Source organism: Stegodyphus dumicola, chromosome 1 (assembly GCF_044657685.1).
Source record: "Stegodyphus dumicola isolate Sdum_Otavi_A_Nest chromosome 1, ASM4465768v1".
In the NCBI taxonomy this organism is placed as follows: domain Eukaryota; kingdom Metazoa; phylum Arthropoda; class Arachnida; order Araneae; family Eresidae; genus Stegodyphus; species Stegodyphus dumicola.
Window position 1 is genome coordinate 191,530,880 of NC_140768.1, and position 27,560 is coordinate 191,558,439.

Sequence of the window (27,560 nt, forward strand, 5' to 3'; positions counted from 1 at the left end):
GTAAAAAGTCAATAAAATTTATTATCCCACGAAATAAAACAAAATGCTTAAATTTCCTCAGACATATTCGTACAATATTGCAATATCTCAGGGTAGTTATATTTTAAACTACTAAAACGTGGAATAGAACTCAATTCAAAACACAGAGAAAGCTAATCCGATCTCACCGCGAATTCGCTAAAATCAATAACAGCACTAAGTAAACAACTGAACAGAGATGTTTTAAAAGCTTTTTAATCATGCAGGAGAACATTTTCGTATTTTCTGGATAGAAAAAGAGTACACTTACGAGATATCTATTTATTAAAACGCGTGCTCCTGTATTTTTACTTTTTCGGCATAGCTTTCTCTTAAAACTCTTCACGCGCTGCATCCCATAGGGAAATGAAATAATTTTAATTACAATTCTATTAAAAATAGCAAACTAAATACAAAAACCGTAACAATACGTTAGTTGAACTAAAGGAAACCCTACATAGTGACTTGCAGCCTATGTGTGCATTTACATCACCTTGCTGGAAATATCTTCTTGGCATTCAGTGTCATCTAGCTGCTTCAAAAATTCCTCAAGAATTCTTTCACACCAAATTCGAATTTTTAAATCATACAAGGTAACCAAAAAGATTCTGGTCGTTTTGAACAGTCAGAAAGAAAAGTCATAAAACAAATAATAATCACAGCTAATCTCCATCGGTATCCAGTGCCTTTCGCCAACGAGTGGCTAGCTGTGCGATCCCATCGTGGTAAAACTCAGGATCGTGGACGCAAAAAAAATCCGTAAGGGCCTTTTCGAGGTCTGGACGGCTGTTGAAGAATATCCCACGAAAATGGTTGTCCAGGGAATGGAAAAGGTGGTAGACTGTTGGCACGAGGTCTGGGGAGTATGGTGGATGGGGTAGTGTCTCCAAGCCCAGTTGCTAGATGGTGTCCCTGGCCTCCCGATCCACATGCGGCCTCGCATTGTCATGGAGGAGGAGTGCACCCTTACGATTGACCTGGCTCTTTATGCATCAGTGCCTCATGCACACGTTCCAACTGCTGCGAGTACGGGCCTGCCGTGATAGTTTGGCCTAATGGCAGGAGCTCATAGTGCACGACTTGGTAACTAGTCCACCAGACGCAGAGGATGATTTTGCGTGGGTGGAGAAAAGGTCTCGCAGTGTGAGGCACGGGGTCCCGTGGTGACAAATAATGTCTGAAACGTCTGGGTGTGTCATACTGGGCCCACGTTTCATCTCTGGTGAGTACTTGATCAAATATGGATGCATTGCGGTGCCGAGTAAGCAATGACAAACAGGCAGGGACACGCTGTTGCTTGTTTGCATCGGACAGTGAGTGGGGTACCCCTTGCTCAGCTTGTATGCCTTTCCTGTGCGATGCAAATGAAGTCTGATCGTTTCACCAGATACCTGGAAATGTGCAGCAAACTCACCACATGTTTGGCTACTGTCACTCTCTATGGCTGCTCTCAGGGCATCATCATCTAGCGCTTGCGGTCGGCCACAAGCGCTGGACTAAAACACATATCCCCTGACTAAAAGACTAATCACTGAAAAGACTAAGACATTTCCCCTGACCTGAACGTATGAAACCATTGCCTAGTGGTTCGTTCGTTAACGGCATCCACAAAGGCCTGGAAAATTTGGCGACTCTAATCTGCTGCTGACAGGTCCACTTTAAAATCATACAGCAAATAACTCCGAACGAGCCCTTTGACGCATCTATTTCAATCAGTCACTGTGTGAGTTATGCTTGAAGTTCCATGTTCCACTTTATGCCGCGATTAGCACGTAGAATTACGTGCTGTGTTTCGGCAGTCATAATGTAGTTGCTACGAGGAGCGCTGAAAGTAAAGAAATGCGTGAGTTGGGCGGTATTATTATTTTATATTCTTTATCTTACTTCTAACTAATTAATCAAGGTAAAACAAAACTGCTTACCTTGTTCCAATGGGTTCGGCCAGGGCCACTGGATGCATTCTTCTCAGGGACTCTATCTGCAAAATCTTGAGAGGGATAATCCATAAATGATAAACTTTCTTAACACAAACATATTTAATGAAGGCGTTAACGGTTACATAATTTTTACATAATGAAAGGTTAAAGGTTCGCACGACGCAGCGTGCGACTTCTCAGTCCCGAGTTCTCGTGATCTCTAGCGAGAGTTCATAGTTCGAGATGACGTCACTCAGCCATCGGATCTCAGCAAGAGTTGAGTTGCAACATCCTCCCGCCCGGAAGGACAATTGCCGTAATTGTCCTTATTACATTCCAGTTCCACCGGATATAGTATTTGCACTGGTCTTTTAATCGTATGTCCATTGGGCAAGCGGACAGCACAGGCTCTCACCTTGCCATCTCTCCCAGGAAAGACTTCCATTATGATGCCCATCTTCCACATCAGCCGTGGAATTTTATCTTCATGCACTAATACAATAGTTCCTTTCTTCAAACAGGTTCCTGTTTTCGCCAGTTTGGAATGATGAGCAGATTTTAAATTCATCAAATAATCCTGCCTCCATTTTCGCCAGATTCTTTCTACCAGTATCTGTTGATGTCTAAATCGACGTGTAAGACTCTCCTTTGTTGAAGTTAATTTAGAGCTTCCTTGTGGCAATGATAGTAATCGTCTTCCTATTAAGAAGTGACCAGGGGTCAAAGATTCTGGCTCTCCTAGATCTGAGTATGTAAATGTTAAAGGTCTGGAGTTTAATATAGCTTCCACTTCTGTTATGACTGTCTCTAATTCCCTGAATGTCAAGGATGATTTTCCTAAGATTCTCTTCAGAAGAGCTTTAAGAGACTGAACCATACGCTCCCAAAAGCCTCCCCACCATGCCGCCCTCTCAACTATAAATTTCCATTTGATTCCTTGCTTAGAGAACTCGTCTTGAACTTTATTGCTTTTCATCACCTCGTTCAATAGCTCTAATTCTTTTTTCGCTCTTTTAAAGGTTTTGGCGTTATCGGTGTACACTATTCGGCACAAACCTCTTCTCGCTATGAACCGTCTAAATGCAAGCAAAAATTTTTCTGTGGAAAGGTCAGCCGTAAGTTCTAAATGCACGGCTCTGGTTACAGCACAGGTAAAGAGTAAAACGTATGTCTTAGATAATTCTTTTCCACTTTTGTCTACAAATGGATTGAGGGACCTTAGTTTTGATTCTGAACTTAATTCATCGTTGTTCTTCAATGCCCGTACTTCATTTGTAAAATTTCGCTCCTGAATACGTTTGATCCAATAAGTTTCTGCCATTTCCAATTCGATAACCTGCAAACTGATGTCTTGGTATTTCCAAACTAGAAATATGAGCTAATTCATCACACCAGCTTTGCCAATTCTTTCTGAGATTTTCTGGTATTTCAGTGTCCCATGCTATCTTTTGTTCCCATAAATCTTGTAATAAAATCCTTGCTCGAATGGTGTATGGATTTAAAAACCCCAGTGGATCAAAGAAACGTCCTACAAATCTCAAGATTTCCCTTTTAGTTGGTATGTTATCTATCCTTTTGGCATCTTTTACCAACTCTTCAATTTCTATCAAAAATGTATCATTTGACTTCTTCCATATGTATCCCAATACTTTACAAGTCGAATCGTGTGAAAAATCTTCTTCATTCCATACCCTTTGTAAATTCGTTTCATTCGTTTTCCACTTCCGCATGTTAAATCCACCTTTCAGTATGCGTTTAATATGTTCCGATTCCTCGAATGCTTCTGATTCTTCATCTGCTCCAGCGATTAAATCGTCAACATACTTATTTTCAGTTAGCATGGAAAATACGTTCGGATACTGTAACTTGTATTTGTCAACATGTACATTAAGAGTTGCTCTGAGAAGAAACGGACTAGATGTTGCTCCAAAAATTACCCTTGTCATACGAAGAGCCTTTATTTTGGTTCCATTTAATTCACCATCGTTCCATAGAAATTTGACTGCGTTTCTGTCTTAATCAGCAGGGGAAATCTGCAAGAATGTTTGTTCGATGTCAGCTGTAAACGCAATTCGATTTTGACGGAACTTAAGGAGCAATTCCAGTATGTCTGGACACATCTTAGGTTGGTGTATTTAATTATGGCAAAGCACACGAGGGCTATCTGCCTAAAGGGAGGGATGCCTTTCGTGGAGGACTTTCTAAGGGAAACTGGCTCGTGGACACATCTTAGGACCTGAATGTAAACAGTCATTTAATGACAAACAATTCTCCGCATGTTACGAAGCGTCAAAAACCACACGGAGTTTTGTAGTTTCCTTGTTTTCTCTTATAACGGCTTGATGCGGCATAAAATACGTTTTTGGTCCAATTTCAATGTTAGTCTCTTCGGCGATTCCTTCTTTTAAGTACCTATCAATTACTTCGCGATATCTGTCATAGAACTGTTTTTTATTCTGAAATCTACGACTTAAACTCTTAAATCTAATTTTAGCAATCTCCAGATTATCTCCTAGCTCATTTGAATTAAGATTCCAAGGAAGGCGCACAATATAACGATTGTTTTCAAACTTCACAGATCTTTTGAAATTATCGAAAACTAAATTATCTTCTAATTCGAGTTCCTTATCCAAATCATAATTTATCCCCATAGAATCGAGCTCCCAGAGATTCTTCAGTAACCTAGACAGTGGTTCATTCTGTGTATCTTTATTATTATGAACCACAATCTTCATAGTATTCACATTACTTGGGAAAATTCCGTAAGCCCGTTCTGTTCCACTAATGGTCCAACCCAATTTTGTTTCAACCGCTACTAAGGAATTAGACAGTCTGTGAACCTTACCCGTAACTATTTTCCAATAAAAATCCGCTGCTATCAACAGAAATTTTCGGCGGTTTATTCCCTGGTCCCCATTCATCGGAAAGTTGTATGCCCTGTTTTTTAATAAGATTAACTATTTCATTTCTAGGGGAATGAATATGTGATCCATTAATGACAGGAATAATTAAAGCTTCTATTTTGATTTCATATCGATTCTTCGAATTACGCAAAATGAGCCTGGTTTTTTTAACATTCTGCGCTTCAGATGTCGTGCAGCCGAAAGAGAATATTTTTATTTTTTCTTCTCCAACAACGGGAAGTTTTAATTTCTTACAGATGTCCTCTCTAATAAATGTTCGCTGCGATCTTAAATCAAACAACAAGCGAACGCTTTGCTGGCGCCAATTGCCTGTGTTTATAATTTCAGCTCGTGCTGTCAGAAGAAATGAGTTATTTGCTGTTGCGCAATCGGAAACAGAAGAGATTACTGCCCTTTGGACGGGACTCTTGTCTGACGCATTCGTTTCGTCAGAGTGTATCAATGTATGATGTCGCCGATCGCAAATACCACAAGTTAGTTTCGATTTCCACATCCTAGCTAAATGGCGTCTTTTGAGGCACCTGAAACAAAATCCACTTCGCATTAACGCTTCCTTTTCCTCTGGCACAGTTTTTTGACATGATTCTGACGTATGATTTTCAAAACAGAATAAACAGCTATTAGATAGTGATGTGTTTAAAGCTGCGGCTGAAGGAATTCTACCCTTATTATAATCCCGATTTCTTTCGCAGTCTCGAAAACGTTCTCCAAACTGCCGCTTATTTTCAAAATGGGATTTCTTTTCAGTGACTTCAGAATCTGTTGGCTTAATTAAAAATCCTGTACGTTCTCGACTTTCTATTTCTTTTCTTAGAAAATGGAGCAAATTCGTAATTTTTGTCTAATTATCATCTTCATACTTCCTGTTAAATTCTAGTGCTAAATCATTCGGAATCACCTTTATTAATATCGGATATAATAAGGTACTGTACGAATCCGATAAAATATTACACGATTCTAATCCTCTAATTTGTACTTCTCAACGATCATATAATTTTCGAAGTGCTGTCACATCGCCAGACCTTTTAACCGGAGTCAGAGTTAATAAATTGTTCATATGGGTATCTATTATTAGTTCTTTGCGTCCGAAGCGATCTTTTAATATTTTCACAGCCTTCTCGTAATTCTCCGCTGTTAATGTCAACCCTTGTATTGCAGTTTCTGCATCGGAAGTAAGAATTGACTTTAAATAGTTAAATTTATCTACGGCATGTAGACTTTCGTTTTCGTGTACAGCTGTCTCAAATCGTGCCCAAAATCCGGGCCAACTGCACACGTCCTTTCCCGAAAATGTTTCCAGTGCCAATTTGGGAAGTTTAATTTTGTTCTGCAATTCAGTGACATTTCCATATGAAGTAGAATTAGCGCTATGTGGATTAGTATCTAAATAGCTTTTCGCGCGTAATTTCCAAATAATAATTTTACTTTTATACTCTTCTCTAGACATTATCTCATCTTCTAAATTTGTTACATCACTTAAAGTTTCAATACCATTATCCGCTAAGATTAGTTCTTCTTCTTTACTAATTAACTGAGCAACCGTTTCTTCAATTACATTTTTATCCCCCTCATTATCAATTTCTGTTTCTATTTTATTTATTAGCCTCGTAACTACTGTTCTTATAGCAGATCGTTTCTTTTTTAATTTTTCTAAATCCGTGTTTTTGCTTAAGCAAAATCTATTAAATTTCAGTTCAAATTCAACCCAATGGCCCCACGTTGGGCGCCACAATATTATTATTTTATATTCTTTATCTTACTTCTAACTAATTAATCAAGGTAAAACAAAACTGCTTACCTTGTTCCAATGGGTTCGGCCAGGGCCACTGGATGCATTCTTCTCAGGGACTCTATCTGCAAAATCTTGAGAGGGATAATCCATAAATGATAAACTTTCTTAACACAAACATATTTAATGAAGGCGTTAACGGTTACATAATTTTTGCATAATGAAAGGTTAAAGGTTCGCACGACGCAGCGTGCGACTCCTCAGTCCCGAGTTCTCGTGATCTCTAGCGAGAGTTCATAGTTTGAGATGACGTCACTCAGCCATCGGATCTCAGCAAGAGTTGAGTTGCAACAGGCGGTGCAGGATAGCTAAAGCGTAGAAGGGGGTGTGACCAACGTCACGCGAGCACGAGATGAAATCTGAATGGTGCAGTTCATTATGTTGTAAATACGATACAATACAAAATAAAAGAGAGAATATAAGATAAAATACAAAATAATAAACATAATGTTCTTGATTAGATAATCACCATTTACATATGTACAAGTCTCAGGAAAGCATTATAATCTGGAGAAATTAGTAGCAAGTCATAAGGCACATGTCACGTGGGAGGCCACCCTCCCAAGTCCTGGCTCTGGTGAATGCTGCTTAATTTTTTTTAATTAGAATTTGTGCAGTCAGACTTTGAAAATAATAAGCAACTACTTACGTTGGAAAGTTCTGGTTGCTGTCTAGCATGAAAGCAGCGAAGGGACGGAGATGTCTATCTTCATCCAGTATTTCATACTGAAACAAATTAAATTTGTCTAGATGCTGACGGTCCTTAGCTTTACTGAAGAAATTCTTATTAGTTTTACGAAGGAAATTGTCCATAGTCTCAACTTTGAGGTCCTTGTGTAAAACATCGTTGAGTACAAAGTAATGTGCGTTGGTTATGAGTCTTAAGAAGCGATTTTGAATTACTTGAAGCTTCTTTAAATCAGACGCAGACACAGTGGCCCAGGCTGGTGAAGCATAGGTCATTATTGGTCGTAAGATCGACAGGTAGATAAGTCCCTTTCTCTAAACTAAGTTTGGAGAAACGGCCTAACATGGGATATAGACTTTTTATGACATAAATCGTTTTTTGTCTTACATGACTGATATGATTTTTCCAAGTCATTTTACTATTGAAAATCACACCAAGGTATTTTGCTTGAGTCACAACAGGAATAGGTTCGTTGAAAAGATTGAGTTGATTTTTGAGTTTCTTTTTCTTTTTGCTTCTGTGGATGATAAGAGGCTGGGATTTAGAGGCATTAATTTGCATTTTCCAGTTCTTACACCATTCTTGGATGAGCGGGATGTGATCTTACGGACGGCATGATTCACATTAGCAGACTTTACTGCTAATGCAGTGTCGTCTGCATAACACGCTAAGATGGAATTATTGATGTGAAGAACAATTGGAAAGTCCGCAGCATAAAACAGGTAAAAAAATAGGTCCTAAAACACTTCCTTGTGGAATTCCACTGAGTATTGGGCGGTCGGAAGAGTAGGAACCGTGTACAGTCACTTTGAATTTCCTGCAGGTGATGAAAGATAAGATAATAAGAACAAGTTCTCTTTCAAAATTGAAGTCGATAAGTTTGGAGATGAGACCCTCATGCCAGACGCGGTCAAATGCTTTCGCCACGTCTAACATGAGGATAGCAACATTTTGTTTACAGTGCAGTGCTGACCCTATGAAGTCAGTTAGCCTGACAAGCTGTTTTGTAGTTGAAAGCTGAGCTCTGAATCCAATTTGTTCAGTCGCTAGTAAGGTGAGATAGATTTTAATTTTAGCCAGCAGGATCCTTTCGAAAACTTTACTCAGACTCGGAAGAAGGCTAATTGGGCGGAAACCATCAGGTTGCAGTTAATTTTTCCCCGGGAAATCATGATAATTTTAGCTATCTTCCATGAGCTTTGGTAATAGGAGTTAGAGATGCATGCATTAAAAATGCTGGTAATTTCAGCAAAGATGTTCCTGGGTATGTTTGAAGAACTGATGCAACGCGCTTTTATACTCTTGGTCAATATCCGGACTCCCATCCTAACCACTTCATCACCAGGTTTGGCGACTATTTTTATGTTGGGGTTCACCCTTCCAATGTCATATCTGAAACGGCAAGAACTTTTTGGTTACCTTGTTCAGTGGATACTTGCACAATGGGTACAATGTACTGCATGACGGTTTTCAGTTGCCCATATTCATGTAATCCTGATGTTAACTTAAGGTGCGTTCAGACGTGGGCGTAAAGCGCATAGAGGCATAGTCATAAGGGCATAAAATACGGGAGACCTGTTCACACCTGCGAGAACGAGGTGTAAGCAGTGGCCAATGAGAGAAGCTAAATTTGCGCATGCGTGAAATGTCTACAACTTTCCCGCGCTGGTCTCCCACTCGATAGATTTCCCGCGTTCGCTCTGTTTTTTTTTTTTTTTTTTTTTTTTTTTTTTTTTTATGTGTGTGTGTGTGTGTAATGGTTTTTTCAGCTTGCCACAAAGTTTTACTGGCTCAACAGAATGATCTCTTATTTGCCCTTCTCATTAGCCAAGAGGCAACGGAGGAAAAAAAGAACGAAATGGTCGAGAGATATTTTTTTGCAAGACCAATACTTGGTTGGCACATATATTTCTGTGCAAAGCAGTATGGAATATTTCTGCATTGTACTGTAGTATTCTCTATACTATAAACATGCACATGCATATTTATATACTATATAAAACCTTCTTCAATTTTTATATATAATTTCTCTTGGGAGAAATACGATATTCTAAATATGCGTAATTAAAAAAAAAAATCTTGACTAACAAATACTAAAACTAACAAATACCCTGTATATAATATTTTTCCATTTTGCAGGTGTGAAAGCAGTTAAGCTAAAAACAGTACTTACCATACATTATTATTATTTTTTTTTTTTTAATTTCAATCAAAAGGAACATGTTTCTATGACAGTGAAACATGTGTGCTTAGCACTCCTTATTCACTGACCCTGTCGATCACTATAGTAGTTTGCTGCACTACCAGTATCAATTATCACTAGTATTAGTATCCCACAACTGGTCACAATGACCAGCAACCACAACTAGTACAATACTAGGAAACGTTCATCCAACAATGTATTTTATGCTCAATCATTAAATACATTTTGCTGTCTTGCCATCTGTTTGTATAAACCTATTTCTAATAATCTGCATGTATAAGCCGCACCCCTGAATTTAATTTTAACATATGCTGTCATTTCTATTTACGACCAAATCTCAAAAGTAATTTCACATTTACAAATTTTAGGTACCCAAGTCTTCAAATACATCAAAATTATAAACATTCATACGTTATCCAGGAATTTCTACCAGAGAAATAGCATGAATTTAATGACCAAAATTCCATTCAAATGATAGTAATAAAGAGTGGATAATAATAATAAATACTGTTCATTAAATTATAGTCCATGTTACGAATTATGTGTGCTATTCAGTTTCATTAAAAGTAAATTCCTTTCATGGAGAACGTAATTAAAAAACAGAACAGAACTTCAACAGGAGACAAAACTGTCTAGACTCTTGACTGTTTTAAGGATATTTCACTACATTTTCTCCTTCTTGGAGCGGCCCACCAGCGGCCGAGCGGTAAAGTCGCTGAACACTGGTAGTTCGGTCCGAGGTTCGAATCCCGCGAACGGGCTGGCTGCATGGGTGTTTTCGTGGTTTTCCCCATGTGTAACGTGTATACGAGCCAGTTTCCCTTAGAAAGTCCTCCGCGAAGGCATTCCTTCCCTTAGGCAGATAGCCCTAGTGTGCTTTGCCATAATTAAATACACACCAACACCATCTCCTTCTTGGAATTCATAAGAGCATTTTCTCAAAAGATTAATCTTTTATTACATATACAAAGCTTACACTATTGAATTTACTATTGTGACTATTCTTAAATGAGTGAAAATAATTTTTTCTTTAAAGTAATATTTTTACTGTTAAAAAAAAAAACTGCAGATTCTTGATATTGATTTGATGTTTTAGTAAAATCTATTCATGAAGTTTGTTTGGAAAGAAAATCAGCATTTGAAGCAAAAAGCAATACAATATTTCCAGCTTTTTCAATAAATTTATTCTTAAATACAAAAATAATTAAACAGGAAAAAAATTATAGTAATAATTTAATAATAAAAAAATTATAGTAATAATTTTTTTTACAATTATAGACAGAAAGAAAGTAATAATAATAATTTACACAGAAAAAATAAAATTTTTGCAATCATGCATTTTTTAAAGAATTTTCACAATAAAATGAAAAATATTGGATGGGATCAATCATCTACAGGATCATACACAGCGTGCATAATCCTGAGCTTAACTTTCGCTTTACGAGTTTCATCCATATTTTTCAATATAAATTGAAAAACTCATTAAAAAATGCATGTCATCATCGTAGATTTCTTGCGAGATCAACTCTTTATTTCGTTCGGATACGATTACAACTCATTATTTCGTTCGGATACTATTACAACTCATTCGGATACGATGTGTTCCATATTAAAAAAAAACGTCGCCTTCGATGTAACAACGAAAGCTGCTTCGTTTTAGCTTCGCTCTGATCGGTCGACGTTTATCCCAAACTCGTCGTAAAGTTAAAAACTTTGAACCCTATGCCACGAGCCCTAAACCAGATTCTGTGACGTAGCAGAGACTGGTTGCCTTGGCAACGGAGTTCGGCTTTAACCACTTCTGCCCCTTACGCACTCGTCTGAACGGGGCCTTAGTCACTGAGATACAACCATACCTCATCACTATGAAATGTCCTGTCCAAAATTTCTTGGCCGTTTGGAAATTGATCTCAGAAATCAATTGAGGTAGCTTCTTGATATTATCACTTTGTTTTAATTCTTGTATATAGTTGTGTGAATGAAGTTTTTCTTTCTTTGCAATTTGATGACGTGTTCCATTTGTGAACCTACTGAGCAGTTAGTCTTCTTAATTATTTTGTTGCAGAATCGAATTACCGCACCAGTGTCTAAAATTTCTTCATTAAATCTCAGATTATCACTTTTGTAGACATATTTTTGGTGTGGAACTTTTTTGCAAACTCATTATGTGCCTAAACATAAGGCAAAAGTTCTGAAACAGTTTTCCACAATGAAGCACATCTCCAATGACAATGACATAGTGGGAAAATGGCATTATCTTCTTACACATGTTAGGGAAATTAAAAATAATCTTCCGTTTTGGGCATGTTGCACCATCAGTTGCACATGAGTCGATCTAATTTTTACCTGTAACTTTATTTATGTGCTTTCATTGTAATATCCTATCTAAACTAGTGTATCTTGGAATCTAGAATACTGAAGAACTATGCAGCAACTATTCGCTGAGTTAAGTAACAATTACAGAGAAAGGTTAAATTACGCTTTATTCCAACTCTGAATGAATTAACAGATGGCCCTTCTCAGGCGTATACAAGAAGTCTCCACTCGGCCTTTAACTCAAAATAGAAAATATAAACTAATCTAATACTAAATAAAATTAATCAGCCGAAGCTGCACAGAATTAACTCGCGAAATTGGCTCTTATTTAAAGATCACCAGCATATACTAGCAGACGCATATAAAGTATGGCCGTGGAACAGTAAGCTTAGATTAATAGCAACAACGTGGCCGAAAGACACAAAACTCTACTACTGACGTAATCGAAGCTTTTGCTTAAATACTCATTTCTACCTCATTTGCATAAATTGTAATCCTGGAAACTCATTCTGACAGAGAAACATAGGTGGGAAATTAGAATGTATTGGAAAGGCTTCTTCCAAAATAAAAATACTACTATTAGAAAAAATAATGCGGAACCCTACACATTTATTAAAATTTTTTTAGCAAAATCATGGGTATATTGATTTTTGGATTATACTGAAACTTTTATTAAATATAAAATATATATTTTGAAAACTGAAGAATATTTGTTTTAGTTTTTGCGGTACTATTCGGTTTCGAGGGCCGTAAAAAATCACAAAACTATTGTTGATGCCAATGCTGCCAAAAATAATTGCCGCAACCCTAATAATTGCGGCAAGAAAGGAAGTATAATAGTAAATAACTATTTAAGATTGATGTTTTAATTTAGATGAAAAGTTAATTTCATATAGTAATACTTTTTTATTATTATAATTTATACGAAAAAGGCTAAACATGATTGAATGGAAGCATAAGAGTAAATTATTTCAGATCATTATTATAATTTATATAAAAGTTGCTAAACATAACTGAATTGATGCCTGCATCGCTATTTTGCTATCGACTTACCGCTAAAGCATAATTTCATCTCGTTGATTGTTCAAACGTAATTTTCTATAATGAATGATGCCTTTTCCTTGAAAATATTCTCGGTAAAGTGCAGAATCGCTCACTTATTTGTTTGCCACTTTTTACAAGGGTAAAAACAATTGGATTTTTGTCAATATTCTGTTACTTTTTAAGTGAAAATAGGTCGATGTGTACATAGATAAAGTCAAGGGTGTGCGCCGTGCCATTTTGTGCAATTCTGGGATTTTTTTTAAGTGAAAATAGGTCGATGTGCACATAGACACCGAGTATGTGCAATTCTTAAAAACGCGTCAAGCAGTCGGTGATTCTGCACTTTACCCAAAATTCTATTGCCGAGTTTTCGTCATGGGCAATTCCCAAATTGTTAAATCCATAGGATATCAAAAAAGGATTTAAAAATTAAACTAGTATTTCAATGGCGTCTTAAGAAATATAGAACTATATAAACTTACGCAATCTGAAATCAGCGCGTACACTAGATTTGGCGCGCTGTTAAATGGGCGCGTTTGCTAGATAGATTTGGCGCTTTTGCGCGTACATTTTCGCTGCACTTTTTTTACGGCACTCGAAACCGAATAGTACCGTTTTTGCTTACTGCAAAACTGCAATAAATTTGTAATAAATAATTATAATTAATATCTATTTTTGTTGTAGAACTGTTCAAGTCATTTAAAATATTTTGGGGTATTATTTATGTAACATTCTGTTCGCCTTTAGCTTAATAATTAAAAAAAATAGACCTTTGTTTATTTAAAATTTTAAAAATTGCAAAAAAATGCATTCTTCAACAAAATGCGTGTGAAAAATTACTTCTTGAAATATAGAATAAATAGAGAAACATACAAAAATTACCATTATTCCTTAATTGTTGGCTTTTTTCACATGTGCTAACTTTCACATGCATTAAGCAGTAAACTAATTTTACTTTGATTGACATTTTGTATACATTGCATTGCACTGATACATTGAATTTTATTACATTTCATATGCATTACTTTGGAATTTCTAATTTCTGAATGCAAATAAATATTTCAACCTGGTATGGTATTTTTAAAACTGCAGAGATCTGGTTTGCTTACAATACCTTGCTGCATAGCTAATATGTAAAACACAATGAATTTCATTTATTGTTTTTGGCTTCCTTCATTCCATTCTTTGTAAAATTATCATACACTGTTTCACTGGTGCAATTGTTCAGTGTAACAATTGACTTTCAACTTTACTATACTCATCATCAAAAATTACTTCAAGAATTGTTGAATTCTCATTCATCATCATTCATGTAAGTAGATGAGGTGCTAAGAAATGGAAACTTTGATGGAGCACGTGGACGACGTTTTTACATATTTTACAAAAACTATGAGCCTTCTCTATATTATTATGCATTCTAACTTAACTTTCTCGTCAGAGAATATGTAACACCTGAGAATTTCCTGTTTCAGTAATTTAAAATTTTCACTGGTGCTGAGGTTAGAAATTTTGCATACACTGTTGCCACTATTAAGCCATCTATTTCAAACAAACAAGGATTAAGTATTAACCAACTAAACTTAGAATTGAAATCTTTATAATTTGCATTCAACAGGAAGTTAAACAAAATATTCAATAAAAACGTATCTAAATGAAACTATTAGGAAAGGTGATGCATAGTATCTAAAACGAATCATGTGTTTTGCACCAAATAAAACAAGGGGGATACAAGAAGAATCATTCTGTCATTGATTAACCCCTTTATTGCCACGAATATATAAATACACCTCGCTCAGCCGATGCATTAACTGCCCCGAATGTATGTATACACCTTTTCAAAGTTCGATCCTTTGACAATGTGCTGCTACCAGTAAAACTACTCCCACGGCAATGTAATTAAATGATCTTGATAGTAATTTATTAAAGATTTTGTTAAAGAAAATAGAAAAGGAAAGAATGTATAGAAACTGCAGTGATATATTAAAATTAAAATAGAAAGATAAACAAGACATTCATATTATTTCTGCAAAGCAAGAAACTATTGAAATGCCTGAACAAAACAAAAATTTAATCCTATTTCATAACTAAAATGTTACTAAGTACAACAAAGGAATGAGTCTATTCGTCAGCATACCTCCTTATTGTGAGATAATATTTGAACACATACTAAAAGGTTTTACTTATTTCAGAGATTAGGGAATTGGAGGAAAAGGGAAAGATACAAAGTGATTTTCCTTTAGGACTTAACTGCTAGACACCTTCCGGACTTGGTACCTCAATATCTTCAATGAAAAATGCATCGAGAAAATGTGTTATTTGTGCAAGGGAAAAACATTCACCATGAATTCCACTGAATGTGATGTTGGTTTATGTGTCCAACCATGTTTCAGGACATATTGTACGACAGCCAGGTTCTAACATCTTTATTATACTGTTACACAATACTTTAAATTTTGTATTTTATTTTGGGGTTATTTTTTTTTGAGGGGGATAGAAAATAAAGTGTTTTAGATTGCAAAGCATGCCCCTTCTTTTCTCCCCAAACACCACATAACTACACGGGCCTGTGTGAAAAACAGTTACACTGGGCTGCGAATCTCGTAAGTTTTCCTCGGTTGGTAACGGATTAAAGCCATCATTGAATCAAAAAGCAATCTAGGATAATTGGAGCATGCTAATTAAAAATGCAAGTTTTGAAATAAGATCCTGTATCATAGACAGGCAGATCATGCTGCACAAAAATGTTTTACTTGTATGACATATGGGGGGAAATGCCAAGTTATTAATTTAAAAATTGCTGCCTACAATTACAATACTTAGTTAGTTGCTACTTTTTGCCCAAACTGGTTATAACTTTTTTTACAATATTGGGTGAAAGTCGTGGTAAAGAAATTTATCCATACATAGGAACCACATTTGAGACCATGGTATGTTGACCAAGTCAAATATAAACTCTTCTGTCAGGTTCGTGGTGTGTATCAGCCCAGGTATAAACAACGAAATGTCTGGCTTGTGATTTATAGATTGGCCCAAATGTACGTAAAATATGTCTGGCTTGTGGTCACTGTTACATGTTATTTTTGGCTTCATTCTCACATTCAAGCATATTTTCTTAAACAAATATTAGAAAAAGTATATGTAATCTCTATGTCTAAAGTTATGTATTGTCCAAAAACAATTTTGTATTAATATGGACAATGTAAATTGTGCTAACATTGCAGGTAAGGGATGTGATAGATATTTTTAATAGTGATAGTGAAAGTAGTGCTATTTTATTTCTGTATGTAAGCATTCAAAGCAACTGGTTATTGAAGATGATAATTGATGATAAAGACCACATTAATCAACTATAAAAGCAAAGCATTTTAAAATAATAATAATAAACAAAACATCTGGGATCATAGGGAGGTTCTTGGCATAAAATTAATAAAATTTTATCAGTTAATAGAAACAAAAGAAAGTTTTGACATTTTTACAATAATATTTGACAATCTGTTTTGGAAAAAAGTTGTAACAGAAATGAATTCCTATGCAGAACAAATATATATAAAAAAGCTTAAACTTGGCTTTCAGTAGATTGTTATAACATAAAAATATATTTTATATAATAATGATTCAAGTTAAAACTAATAATTTAATTTAATTGGTCTTCAAAAGCCATAATAGAAACAGCAGTATTTGGGAAAATGTTGCCATTAAAAACATTTCTTCAAATGACTAGTTGTTTGTATTTTGCAAATAACAGTAGTACTAATAGCAGAGATAAGTTACAACCTGGGGAAATATTTTCAAATATTTAGAGAAGAGTATACTGTGAAAGAGAACACTACAATCAGTACGCATATCTTATAAACAACTTAATCCATCGAAATTAAGAGATGCAGTATAAAATTTTATGCATTGTGTGGGATCAGAATCAAGTTATTGACTTCAAAATGTATATGCAAGTCATATTGAAATAAATCCAAATGAGAGTGTATTGAATGAGAGATCCAAATGAGAGTGTAGAGAATTGCCATGAACTCTTATAGTCACGTTTATGTAAACTACATACTTTGTCCTTAGTTAATTGCTACTTTTTGCCCAAACTGATTATAACTTTAGTTGACGGTGAAACTAATGATACTGGGAAATCTGTACTAATAAGAAGTATTTGCTAAAAAATTTGTTAAAGGAAATTAGAAAGGGGAGAATATATAGAATGTGTAGAAGCTGTAGTGATATATTAGAATTAAAATAGAAAGATAAACAAGACAGTCATATTCTTTCTGCAAAGCACGAAACTATTGAAATAATTGAGCCAAACAAAATTCAATTCACTCTTACTTCAAAACAAAAATATGTTACTAAGTACGGCAAAAGAATTACAAACGTCAGCATACTTCATTATTATGAGAAAATATATGAACAGATACCAAAGCGTTTTCTTTTACTCATTTGGCATGGCACCTTTTAACTCATATATTTTGTTAAAATAATAAATTCAGGAATAAAACGGAAATACTCTGAATATAGAACTGAAATCATTCCTAAAAATGTACTGCTACCAGACTATAAAGCATAAAGGGAATTGTCAAATGGAGATATATCACTGAGACTTCATGTACTTGCTGTACACATCAAAGCAACACATATGAAACATTTTAATAACTTGGGAGTGCCAAAAATATCAGTAGCATTACATTTTACAAAATTCTTCAAAAGATACTACACAATTAAAAATTATTACTTTTCTGCAAGTTTTCCAGCAAGGAGGCAGCGTAAGCTTTCTAAACAATTTTACGGTTCTTAATTAATTCTGATAGTAAACAGATCATGTTTACAAAAATGATTTGTAACGTGGAAACATCCCGCTTGTTTCTAATGCAATATATAATGTCTTGAAACATGTTGCCTGTACCCACTACAATAGATAACATCTTCAAAATATGCACCTGCGCAACTATGTATTTCGCAATGTATATCATGTAATTTAATCCCTTTTACTTGAGCTAATTTAACGCTGAAAGGTAGGAGTACCGTTGATGCCGCCGCCGGTTGCAGTACTTATAGTGCTCACTGGAGTCACAATTTCCATCACGACTCGAGGAATGATGCCAGAATGTTGTTAGTTTTCTAGTTAGTGTGTGGGGCTAATACCTGCTTACTTAGGGTAAATATTAGGTGGCCCCCCTTTGTTCTACATAACATAGCATAGCAAGGAGGCAGCTCAAGGAATCAATACCAAAAAAATAAGCATCCCCTGGCCAGCTTGTCAATTTAAACTAAAACTTCAGATCACAACTAAAGACTTATGGCAACAATGGTGGGACAGTGCAACTACAGGCAGAAGAGTTTACAACCTCTTACCCAAAGTTGACTCTCCTCCACTCCATCTCTCCAGACATATCATGTAGTTTATCACGGGGCATGGTCCCTTTCCCACGTACCTGTATGCAAGAAATCTCTCTTCATCAGACTACTGTGCGTGTGGTGAAAAGGTTCACCCCGAGCATTATCTATTTTCGTGCCCGTTTACAGATTCCTTTCATCTAAAAAAGTCAAATTCAGAAGAGGATTTATTCCCATTTTTAGGATATGCAGTCAAGAATAAGCACTTGAGGAATAAAATTACGAAGGTTATTGACTTTTTGGCAGCTAGAAGTCAAAAGCTATGTAATTTAACCTTCAAAGAAATGCTCCAGCAATAGCAAAATAAAGCAATTAAATGCAGATGTAATGTACACGGGCGTACCTAAGGAAGAAATAAGCACCGCAAACCATATGAAGCACAAAACAGGTCACTCACAAGTAGCGTAAAGGGCTTCTATCTGTTTACTTCAGGTAAATGGTAATAGATGACCCCTACATTTCTATGTATCATAAGGTCACCAATTACCTGATAAATGAACACATATAATAAATAGCCAGCATTGAGTTGGTAAAGTATCAACAATGTAATGTACGAGGGCAATCCCAAAAAAAAGGTCTCCTATTTTTTGGGGACGTAGAGAAAGTTTTAATACGGTTGTTGGCAACACTTTTGTGAGTGATGCCTTCTCCGCTACCACATAACCACGCAGGCGCTTCACTTGGATGCTCAGTCTTGGCTTGGCAGCCATTCGAAATGTAGCTCCCGATAAACATTACCGCGAAGTGCGCACAGTTATTCGATTTTTGAACGCAAAAGGCGTTAAACCGGTTGAAATTCACCACCTATTGACGGGAGTGTATGGACAGTCGTGCATGGATGTGAAAAACGTTTGCAAGTGGTGTAGAGAGTTTACAGCCGGTCGTACTGAAATTCATGACGAAGAACGGAGCGGGAGGCCGACAATTGCGAAAGTTGAGGAACTCATGCGTAAAGATCGGAGGATCACTCTGGATGCTCTCTGCATTTTGGTTCCTGAGGTTTCCAGAAGCACCATCCACAGGATTTTAATGGAAAAGTTGCAATATCGGAAGGTGTGTGCAAGATGGGTTCCGCGTATGCTGACAGAAGACCACAAATGGCAACGGGTTGATTCTTCCCGCGAAGTTGAAGGGACATTTGTCTGGATGGCGGTTCTGCTCCGATGATGAGGTGAAAGATGAGGTTCAACGCTTCCTGAAGGGCATGGCGGCAAGCTGGTATGACATGGGCATTATAAAACTGCCACAGCGTTTACAAAAATGCATCGACTGAAATGGCAATTATGTTGAAAAATAAAGCATTCTTCAATCTTTAAAGTGATGTAGCAATTATAGAAAATAAACGGTTCTTTGTATATCTAAAAATACAGGAGACCTTTTTTTTTTTGGGGGATTGGCCTCGTATCATAGAATGTAATTCATGTAAATTAATTATTGTAAAAACACATGTATTTGCATACAAGGAACTGACAAAAATAAGTTGGCAACGTATCAGCATATGTATGCAGATATATCTAACAATACGTAGTACGCATAAGTATGCAAATGAAGCTCTTTTTTTTCTTTTGTTTTCAGACTTATTTATTTATGTCTTTTTTATTATTTTATATTCTTCTGAAATTTTGACAGCTGTTTGTAAAAAAAATTGTGTAAAAAGTCATGATTGTAGGCATGATCTATACAATAGAAATAAGTTGCTTTTAGTCACCACAATTTATAATGTCATGATCAATTTTTACATGCAAATAACAATGCATTTCTAGACACTAATATAATTTCTGAAAATAAATTAACATAAAAACGTACGTTACAGCAAATAATGAATCGTCAAAATTGAGCTGTTAAAGTTTCAGCACAATTTTACAACAGTACTTAAATGTAAGCTTTGTAAACAATTTTATAGTTCTTAATTAATTCTGATAGTAAACAGATCATGTTTACAAAAATGATTTGTAACGTGGAAACATCATGCCTGTTTCTAATGCAATATATAATGTCCTGAAACATGTTGCCTGTACCCACTACAATAGATAACATCTTAAAATATGCACCTGCACAACTATGTATATCGCAGTATAACATGTAATTTAATCCCTTTTACTTGAGCTAATTTAACGCTGAAAGGTTAGGAGTACCGTTGATGCCGCCTCCGGTGGCAGTACTTGTAGTCACACTTTCCATCACGACTCGAGGAATGATGCCAGAATGTTGTTAGTTTTCTATTTAGTGTGGGGGGGGTAATACCTGCTTACTTAGGATAAATATTAGGTGGCCCCCTCACTTCTACATAACATAACATAAAACTGTTGACACTTCAAAACATACATTTATTTAGAAATTGAAATAAAATATTGCTTTGTTATTCAATTTCGCATAATAAATCATTTTTTCACTGATGAATCATTCATAATTATTTTTGCTGTATCTTACAGAGTTAAACAGTTGTATTTGAACATGTACACTGCCCTCCAAAAGTTAAGGAACAGTATGTTTTTTGTGTATAATTTGAGAATGAAGCAACGTAGAATCAAGAAATTTACAGGACATGTTCACTAAACAGTTGTTTAATGTGTGCCACATAGAATGTTTCTAAAGTACAATACAAACATGAATTACAACAAGAAATCCAGTCTTGGAGAAGCAGTTTACCACAGCTTTTTGAGGAAATATGGGGTGGTAACATTACAAAAATGGGCTCTATTAAGGAAAGTGTTCACCCCTTGCTGCAATACATTGGCGGCAGCGATATTCTATGCTATCAATTACGTTGTCGATCAGTGAAATGGGAAGCAGGAGTAATCTTTGTTCAAGCTCATCTAACGACCTTGGAGGACTTAAAGCAGCAACCTTTCTCCCAAGGTAGTCCCAAAGATGGTCTATCGGCTTCAAGCCTGGGCTGGCCATTCCATACGCTCCATACCGTGACCCTCAAGATATTCTTCAGCAACCCTAGCTCGCATTGTCGCCCATCAGAAAAAATCCACTACCAGTAGCAGTGGCATATCGGCGGACATATTGATCAAGGTGTGAGATATCGGTTTGATCGATATCTCACACCGGTCAAAGCTCCTCCATGGAGCACGTGCAGGTCAGTATGACCACCGAGAGAGATCCCAGCCCAAACCATTATTCCACCACCTGTGTAGTTGTCTTTCAGAATGTGAAATTAATTGTATCTGATGCGTTGTTCCCTCCAGATCAGCTGACGACCTGAATTACCCTTCAATGTAAACCTGTACTCGTCTGTGAAGAGAAGAGACCCCCATTGTTGACTGGTCCAGGAGAAGTGTTCTCTTGCCCGACATAAACAGGCACTTCTGAGTCCTTCTGTCAAGGGGACAGAAACAACTGGTCGTCTTGCAGACAGACCTGTATTTTGCAGACTTCTGCGCATTTTAGTAGCTGAGATTCTTGTTTCTGTTGCCACTAAATGATCTGCGATGAGCTGAGGCATAGTAATGTTACTCCTCCTTCGGGCCGAAAGAGCTAAATAGCGGTTGTAACTCTAGCAACATGTCTTCTAGACACAGAATCCTCGGATTCAAACTGATTCCAGAGTCGGTGGATCACACTACGAGAGATATTGAGATGTCTAGCAGCATCAGCTTGTGACATTTCGATCCATCCATTCGATCGCTCGCCACCTCAACGAATCGGGCGAACGACTTCTCCTGGACATTGATGGACGCTCCTGTATGTTGTCAACGAAATTTCTAATAACAATTGAAGATCAACACTCGGGAACAATACTTAAAATTTTTGTCTTTTTTCTCCAACTTCCATATAAGTGTTCCTTTCTATAAAATAAAAGTGGTAGCTTTTGTTTTTGCATATACATTTTCTTGAACTTTGTTAGTATCAAGCATATAAATTGTGAATTTAAATGTTACTGACATTTTTGTAATAGTGAGATTTACATGCTGTTCCTTAACTTTTGGAGGGCAGTGTATTTATTTAACATAAGGTGTTTACAACTGGCACGACTTTGATCACTTGGCCAAACCATTAAATGGCTGAAGTCTTGATAGTGACATGTGTTGTCAGAACTTAGGTCAGAGGGCAAGGGGTTAAAAATTAATGCACGGAAGTGTTTGAATTTTTCTTACGTTATAATTGAAAGTTAGTATATTTAGTATGTTTGTCAGTGCATTTAAAAATTTATTTTGCTTTTGAACTAGTTACAGTAGTAGAAGTATTATAATTATTTAATATCATTGTATAGTTGTAATTTATTTTTTAATGAAATGTATATTTTTTCTATGATTTTACTTTTATGTAATAGAGCACTGCAAATTTTTCAAGAAGAGAGACATCCTTCTGTGTATAAAAACACTTTTGGAATTAAAGAGGGATTAAGTCTGTATGGTAAATTACTCTTTATTAATATTTTGTTTATGAATTTTAGAAGCACTGAATTTTAGACTAGTATTCATTTGAAATATGTTGAAGTGTAATATAAGTAATGAATATTATGTGTCACATGCTAGTCATTAAGTAAAATTAGTACATATGTAAAAAGCAAAATGAGTATAATCTTTAATGTAGTCTTCAGTGTGGTGTTTTTAAATGATGTTTAATATGACATAGTTAAATGAAAATTGTTTCTGCTTACACTTTTGCAACTATTTCAGGTAAACTAGCCATTACACAGTCAGCCACCTAAAACTTCACATTTATTATAAAAAATAAAATGTATAATGATTTGAATGAGACCAACTAGCGTAATTTCACAGGTCCAGCAATTAATTGGTTATAAGAAAGACAAAGAATTGCATTTTAAATTAAGAGACTCATACCTTATGTTTTATGGAGCGGTAATACTTTTCTTTTCAGTCTCTGAATTTTCTGATTAAATATGAAACATAAATATCTTTTATCTTGCTGAGTGGCAGAACCCAGCATTTTAAATTCCTGGGTTTGTTAATAAAAAATTCATTAAATTTGCAGAAAATTTAAAATTCAGAATTCATGCTTTGAGGTGCACAAGTTCAGATTGAGGAATATGTGCATTTAAAATTTTCTGGCTCTAAATGTCCTTGTTTTCTTGCAATGCAAGGAACATGCATGCCGATTCTTCATAATAGAAATTAAGTATATTTATCTCTATGGAACTGATAGGCACTGTGTATATCTTTTAAAACACTTATGTTTTACTAAGTTTATCCTTCTTCAGTATTAAAAATGAGCTTCTGCAGAATATCTTCTGCCAACACAACCTTTTTGATTATATAAACACATAACCAAAAACGTTATGTGTTTACATAAGTATCTGAACCTCAGCAAACTTTTTCTATTATATGGAAGCACTTTCTTCTCAGACAAAATACTTTAGAGGGGTTTTCATTGAAGATTCTGAGATTAAATCGCCTTGTATTCATAGTACGGACAAAGAGAATACATCACACATACCAAAAGAGAGAAATCGACACACGTACTGAAAGGGCTAGAAAAACCTATATACAGCCAGTCCAATTAGCTACTGGTATTAAGTTTAAACTAACTATTAGTATTTAGCAATCTTATCTACTTGTCCTGTGGTGGGTTTTCATGTATTTTTTGGAAGACTGAATTAATAATGAAAAAATTAAAGCTTAATAAGAAAACAATGATATTTTTCAGCATATTTCATTTGCATTTGCATTTTCCTTTTGCATTTGCATTTCCATTTTATTTTATACAATTCTAAAAACTTTATCTTTCAGGCATATGCAACAAATGTAAATCTGGCATTGGGAAAAAAGAGTTGAAGTACTGTGTACTTTTCATATTTTTGCATTTACTTGATATTTTACTTTAAATGTTGTATCCTAGACCCTAGTGTTTTTAATAATTTTATCTATATCTGTTTGGATGTATAGACGCTGGTTTCTTCTTCCTACAAATGACGTAAATTTAATTCAGGAGCGTCAAGAAGCTATTAAGTATTTTATTTTGGCCAAGAATAAAGATGTGATGACTGCTCTGCAGGACAGTTTAAAATTTATCAAGTTTCTTCCTGTAAGTTCTTCCTATCAAATGAGTGGTTATTATTTTACCTTACTGAAGATATTTTAATGTGCTAAAAAATATTCCTTTTCAGAGATTGCTATCTCGTATGAAAAATGCACAAGCTACACTAAATGACTGGCAAGCACTATATAGAGTATGTTTTTCATTTGTTTCTTATTTTGAAAGTATTTTAGTTAATTCTTTGAGTAAGAAAATGTTTTTATTCTTAAAATCGTATTAATTAAGTGTAAAAGAGATTTTTTTTCTGATTTTTAAATGCAGTTATTATTTTAATTTAATATGAAACAAAATTTAACTTTATTAATCAGTGGATCTGTTTCATTTAATTAAATTAATGTTAATCGCGCAGGAAATCTACCTGCATTTTGATGCAATATGACACTAGTTCCTCTTAAGCTTTCCCATGAGGCTAATATTAAATTAAGTTTTATGGAATTTAAAATTTCATAGTTCTTTTCAAGCAGCTATTAGTACTTTACATGCATTCATCACATACTGATAATGCTTCTAATAAAAGAAAAATAGCATTTTGTAAAAATATTTAATGTTATTTTAATCAAAATTCTAAGTTGTCACGTATTATATGTACATTACTTCTGAAGCATAATAATTTTTTAAACTAAAGCATATTTTTCATTAATAATTATTTCAGTTTCATAAAAATTCTTCCTTCCTCTTTCACTTAACTTTGTAGGCGTACAATTAAACTGGTATACAAAGGATAAACTTCTTTTTTTTTTTTTTTTTTTTTTTAATTTTATTTTGAAAACTTTCTAAAAGAGAATTTTATTTTGTGTGAAAGCAGAAGAGGCCAGTAAAGAGGCTAGCGACTGTCAGTGAGCCCGTGAACACACAGTCATTTGGAAATACAAGCTTTTTATAATAAAGAACGATAATAAATCAAAATTATTTATTATAATTAGCTCATTAAAATAATATATTCATCAATCAAGTTTTCTTAAAAATAACAGATCAATAAAAAGAGTAACATTTTAAGTTTTGTCACATTCTAACTACCATTTACCCCCTCCTTAGAAATTACGTATTGAAACTTCCCAAAAACGGCCATCTATAGTTCCAAGCACAGGGTGCAGTGGCGGATATTCCGGGCCGATGAAGAAACTCGAACGATCGAATCGACACAGATGACTCGGCGAGACAGCCCTGCGGCGTGAGGAAACGTGCGTAGAATTAATACTTTCAACTCAAAAGTATATCTTCGAACGATATACAAAATGCACAGATACGACAAATGGCAAAATCTATTCCGGATAAAATATCAGCTTTTAGAAAAATTTTGTCTGCTCACGTATATTTGAAAATATTTCAATATACTACGCCGGTAATATTACCTCCTAGCATGTAATATGGTTAGGGAGGCTACAAGATCTTTAAAAGCCATTTCTAGAAACATCGATTTAATATTTAACGCGTTAAAATTGTTTGCAATGGATTGCAATAATAAACTAGAATGGCTGGGTTGTAATATAATTATAGAAGAACTACCTGCTAGATGATGTCGAAACGTGAAACAAATAGACGGCGAAGAATCGTCCGACTATAATTTCAATTGCTCTATCAAACAATTCGAAGTTACTGTCTTTAATTTCACAATGGATAACACCATTTCATCGACGGAACGTAGGTTTAAAAGGCATAAGAAGTTGTATCAAGTCATATAACTGCTCAATCCCAAAAACTTTTCGAAGCCATTTTATTTATCTATATTATTAGGGCACTATGCAGATGTAACAACTGATAATCTTAAGGATAAATATCAAGACCTAGTAATTAAATGGGAAATATTGAAAAATGCATTTGAAAATCATTATTTTGAATCTGATACCGAGTCAGGAGAGAGTGCTCTATCTATTAATGAGCATTCATTCAAAGCTATAAATTACTCTTGAAATCTCTACATATAATAAAAGAAAGAGTCTGTGAGTTTGTCTCTGTGTGTGTGTGTTTGTGTCTTTCGTTCGCGCTTGCGCTTAAGCTAATAGACCCACGGCTACGAAATTTGGTACATAGGTGCATCTACACAAGAGCCAGTGCAACTCGAAGCGATTTTTTCGAAATTCGAATTTGAATTTTTTTATTTTATGTTTTGTGACGAAATCGCGTCATTTTGAGACCTAATGGGCTATAGGAAAGCGAGATTTTACTCTACATACTCCATTTTCACATCGTCATGAAACGTAGGCACTTAGCTATTTTACAAACTTAAAATAAATTTCGGGTTTCAATAAATCGATTAAATAAGAATTTAATTAACAAAGGGAGCTTAACACCTTTTCAACGGGATATTTTCTAAAAAAGTTTACTTTTCTTTGATTTTTGGACACGTTAAACTTTCATCCTTGCGATTGCTTTTACAAAAAGAATTTTGGGAAAATGATAATATTTTGTATTTAAAAAAAACTTTTTAAAATGAAGCTTCCGAGTACACTTCTCACATCTTTAAAAATGTGATTTTGGCAACAATTTTCCTCTCTTATTGTTGTTGATAGATTTTTGATGAAATCGCATCATTTTGAATAGTTTCATTCTTTTAGAAATATGTGTTTGGCAACAATTTTTCATCGTATTTCTTATGTCACTGCTTTTAAGAGATTGGCATATTTCATTGTCATTTTTATATATGCAATTTTCCTGTCTTATTGTTGTTGATAGATTTTTGATGAAATCTCACCATTTTGAATAGTTTCATTCTTTTAGAAATATGAGTTTGGCAACAATTTTTCATCGTATTTCTTATGTCATTGTTTTTAAGAGATTGACATATTTCATTGTCATTTATATATATATATACTAGTAGCTTCGCTGCCAGCCTTCGTCTGGCTTTTAAATGTACCGGGAAAATGGCTGAAGGGAACACCAAACGTTAAATTTAAAACCTGCGTAGAATTTTACTCTGCAGAACAACTTCATAAAAAATTATTACGTATAACAAAGTTACAATGAAATAAGCAATATCCCTTAGTACAATTATTAAATTATCCTAATAAATAAATGAACCAACTTCCCTTTGCAAAATCTTAAGAACTCGAATGGTATGAAGGAGATTAAGAACTTTGTTTCCTAAAAACCAATCACTCAAAAATTTTCAATATCTTAAAAACAGTGAAATGAGCAATAAATAACACAAAAGAATACAAAAAACAAAAAAATTCTGAAAAGCAAAGTATAATTAATGATATTTTATCTTATATTTTCAAGCGAAAAAGATTACAATGAACTAAGCTATATCCCTTAATACAAA

At 35.0% G+C, this 27,560-nt stretch overlaps 1 protein-coding gene across 16 annotated transcripts in view; it reads left to right on the plus strand.

Annotated features, from left to right (window-relative positions):
• Positions 1-27,560, plus strand: part of LOC118194955 (mutS protein homolog 5-like) — a 317,359-nt gene that overhangs the window by 77,730 nt on the left and 212,069 nt on the right. For all 16 annotated transcript variants that reach the window (XR_015043107.1, XR_015043108.1, XR_015043110.1 and 13 more), the window contains 4 exons: positions 22,572-22,654; positions 23,992-24,037; positions 24,148-24,286; positions 24,369-24,431. Coding sequence is in view for 12 of the 16 variants with exons in the window: in XM_085824216.1 (XP_085680342.1) it covers positions 22,572-22,654; positions 23,992-24,037; positions 24,148-24,286; positions 24,369-24,431 (331 nt within the window). In the remaining 4 variants the exon portion in view is untranslated. The remainder of the gene's footprint in view (positions 1-22,571; positions 22,655-23,991; positions 24,038-24,147; positions 24,287-24,368; positions 24,432-27,560) is intronic.